We start from the raw sequence: 2,580 nt of genomic DNA on the forward strand, positions 1-2,580 counted from the left end.
TATTTTAAATCCTCATCATGAGGAACCAAAATTCATGGTGCATCCGTTGAATCGGTGCTATAATATAGCAAGCCGTTATTCAACGAATATCGGTGCAATCGTGCACGCAGTCTTGGTGACAATTTCTTGTCCGAGTTTTTTAAACTCCTTGCTTCTTAAAGCCCGTAGCAACGCTACACACATCTTATCACTCGCATACGCGGTGCGGGACAAATCCGTCACAGACGACGTTACAGTTGTAACATGAGCAAGCTCATAGTCTGATCTGCGTGACAACGCATCAGCCAAAGCATTCTGCTTTCCCGGCTTATACTTCACTTTGAAGTTATATTCCGCAAAGAAGGATAGCCATCTAGCCATTCTCTGCGAGAGGTGAGGCGACTGAGTCGCAGTGCGTAATGACACATGATCTGTGTAGATCACAAATGGTTTGGAGTCGAGCAGGTGGACCCTGAACTTGACAAGTGCATACTTCATCGCGAGAAATTCCTTGTCATGAACTGGGTAATTCTTCTCCGCAGCTTTGAGCTGTCGAGATTCGAACTCGATCACCCGATCTGGCCCCTCGGCGTCTGCTTGCAGCAGTGCACAACCACTGGCAAAGTTCGAAGCGTCACAGACGACGCTGAAATGACGAACAGGGTCTGGCAGTTCCAGTATTGGTGCATGCAGGGGACTGTCTTTGACCCCGTCAAAAGCCCATAAATTCATTGGAGACCGCAATGGCGCTCTTCCGGTACGCTTCCTTGCATTCCCTATTGTATTATTACTTTCTCATGGACCATTCGCCATAGTTCTCTTTTCCAACATTACAAGGCTTTGCATGTTGCACGTCCCACTCCGCCGTACTTCTCTGCCGTCTTGTCAGCCCCCAGCCCTCCTTCGCTATTAGCAATGACCAAAGTCATCAAAAGAGAGTATAGGTCAGAATTTGTCATAGATGTTCAGGACACTGATGCGAGGAGCGGGGCAGTAAACGTCAAAGATGCTATCTTATTGATCCATTGTTTGGATTAACTCTATGAGGAGATATTAAGAGATCTTCCACGCGTGTTGACCAAACTCAAAAACCAAACTCATGGACCGCCAGCACCCAGTGGGTACTGGTGAGCTGGCCAGCGGCGCAACCGCATTTGGAGAGGGTTTCACCCGGTGACACGTCTCACACGTGCGCACATAGGTGCTCGTCCATTTGTACAATTCGGGCCACCAATAGTGGTGACTCATAGAGTTGTACGTTTTCTCACGACCGAGATTACTATTGTGCCGAAAGATTTGGCGGGCAACACGGGTGTCGTTGTATTCGTCTACCTGTTGAGCATGATGGCTCATTTGGCGGCGGTGCCAGACACCATCGACGGAGTCGGTACAGCAACACTGGTTGTAGTGTTTATTGACAGCACGGACTTGCAGAGTCGATTGTCTCTGATATAGACCCCCGTTTCACGGGAAAATTTTGGTCGACTATCTTTATGGTGCTCGGCACCAAGCTAGATATGTCGACTGCGGATCATCCGCAGACCGATGGTCAAACCGAAAGGGTGTGTTGCGTCAAGTTAAATATGTCGACAGTGAATCATCCGCAAGCCGATGGTCAAACCGAAAGGGTGAGTTTCGCAGCGTCTTCGCTGAGACGCCAAGGCGCGGGAGCGCCATGTTGCCACTCGTAGAGTTTGCACTTAACAATGCAGTGCATGCGTCTACTGGCTACACGCCGTTCTACATGAACGGGCTGATTCACCCTCGCGTCTCACTGACGCCGCAATCCCATGGCTCAGGGCTTGGTGGGGGAGGAATAGCCAAACGGCTAGCCGATGTCAACCTTCTCACAATCCGTAAAGATGTCGATGACTTCTTGTCTACCAGACTGAGTAGCCTACGACACGTTCGCGGTGCGATGGCTGAAAGCTATATCCGCAGAAACAATATGCAGCTGAAAAGAAAGAGGCAAAGTGGTGAGCGTTAAGGATGGGGATTCGGTTTTTCTGAATTCAAAATACTGTCTACACATGCAGCCTCTGCTATCTTCCGGACGAAGCTTCGCCCACAGTTTATCGGGCCGTTTAAGTTTGTGGCCAAACGAGGCCTGGCGTACACGCGAAACCTAAACGGATGCGCACCCACCCGGTGATTTTAACGTGGGCTTGCTCAAGCCTTACCGGGTCCCGGCACGAGTGAACGCGGAAGCGTTGGCGCCACAGCGGATCCACGGGCCCGCGGCCACTCAGAAACTAAGCCAGCAACTGGTTCTGAGCACTGAGTGCAACAACCTCCATTTCCAATGGTGCCAAGCGCTCCACCGTTGCCTGCAGCAAGCATTCGCCTGCTCCACGGCTAGCGGTCGCATCGACAGAGAGCTGCGAGGCAACCGGCGCACGACGTGCTTTGAATCGTCAAGAGCGTCCGCACAGCGATTGCTACTTCAGCATAACGCTCAGCGGAGCTCCGATTACGAAGGACCTTCTTCTCAAGGGCTCGAAGAGCATCATGAGTTACCGGGCGGCGGTCGACCCGGTCGCACCGCCCGCCACCGACTCTTCCCGATGAGAACGGTGACGTCCACTATCACGTGGAACGTCT

The 2,580-nt window shown here is 51.6% G+C and overlaps 1 protein-coding gene across 1 annotated transcript; it reads left to right on the forward strand.

Annotated features, from left to right (window-relative positions):
* Positions 1-722: 722 nt before the first annotated feature.
* On the forward strand, positions 723-1,017 carry PHALS_03375 (uncharacterized protein; the record flags this gene model as incomplete). The annotated part of the gene is made up of 2 exons (XM_024721953.1): positions 723-736; positions 795-1,017. 2 exons carry the CDS (start codon positions 723-725, stop codon positions 1,015-1,017), a joined length of 237 nt encoding a protein of 78 aa, XP_024573078.1.
* Between the last annotated feature and the right edge of the window lie 1,563 nt (positions 1,018-2,580).

The sequence above is a fragment of the Plasmopara halstedii genome, assembly GCF_900000015.1.
Source record: "Plasmopara halstedii genome assembly, contig: Scaffold_218, whole genome shotgun sequence".
NCBI lineage: Eukaryota > Oomycota > Peronosporomycetes > Peronosporales > Peronosporaceae > Plasmopara > Plasmopara halstedii.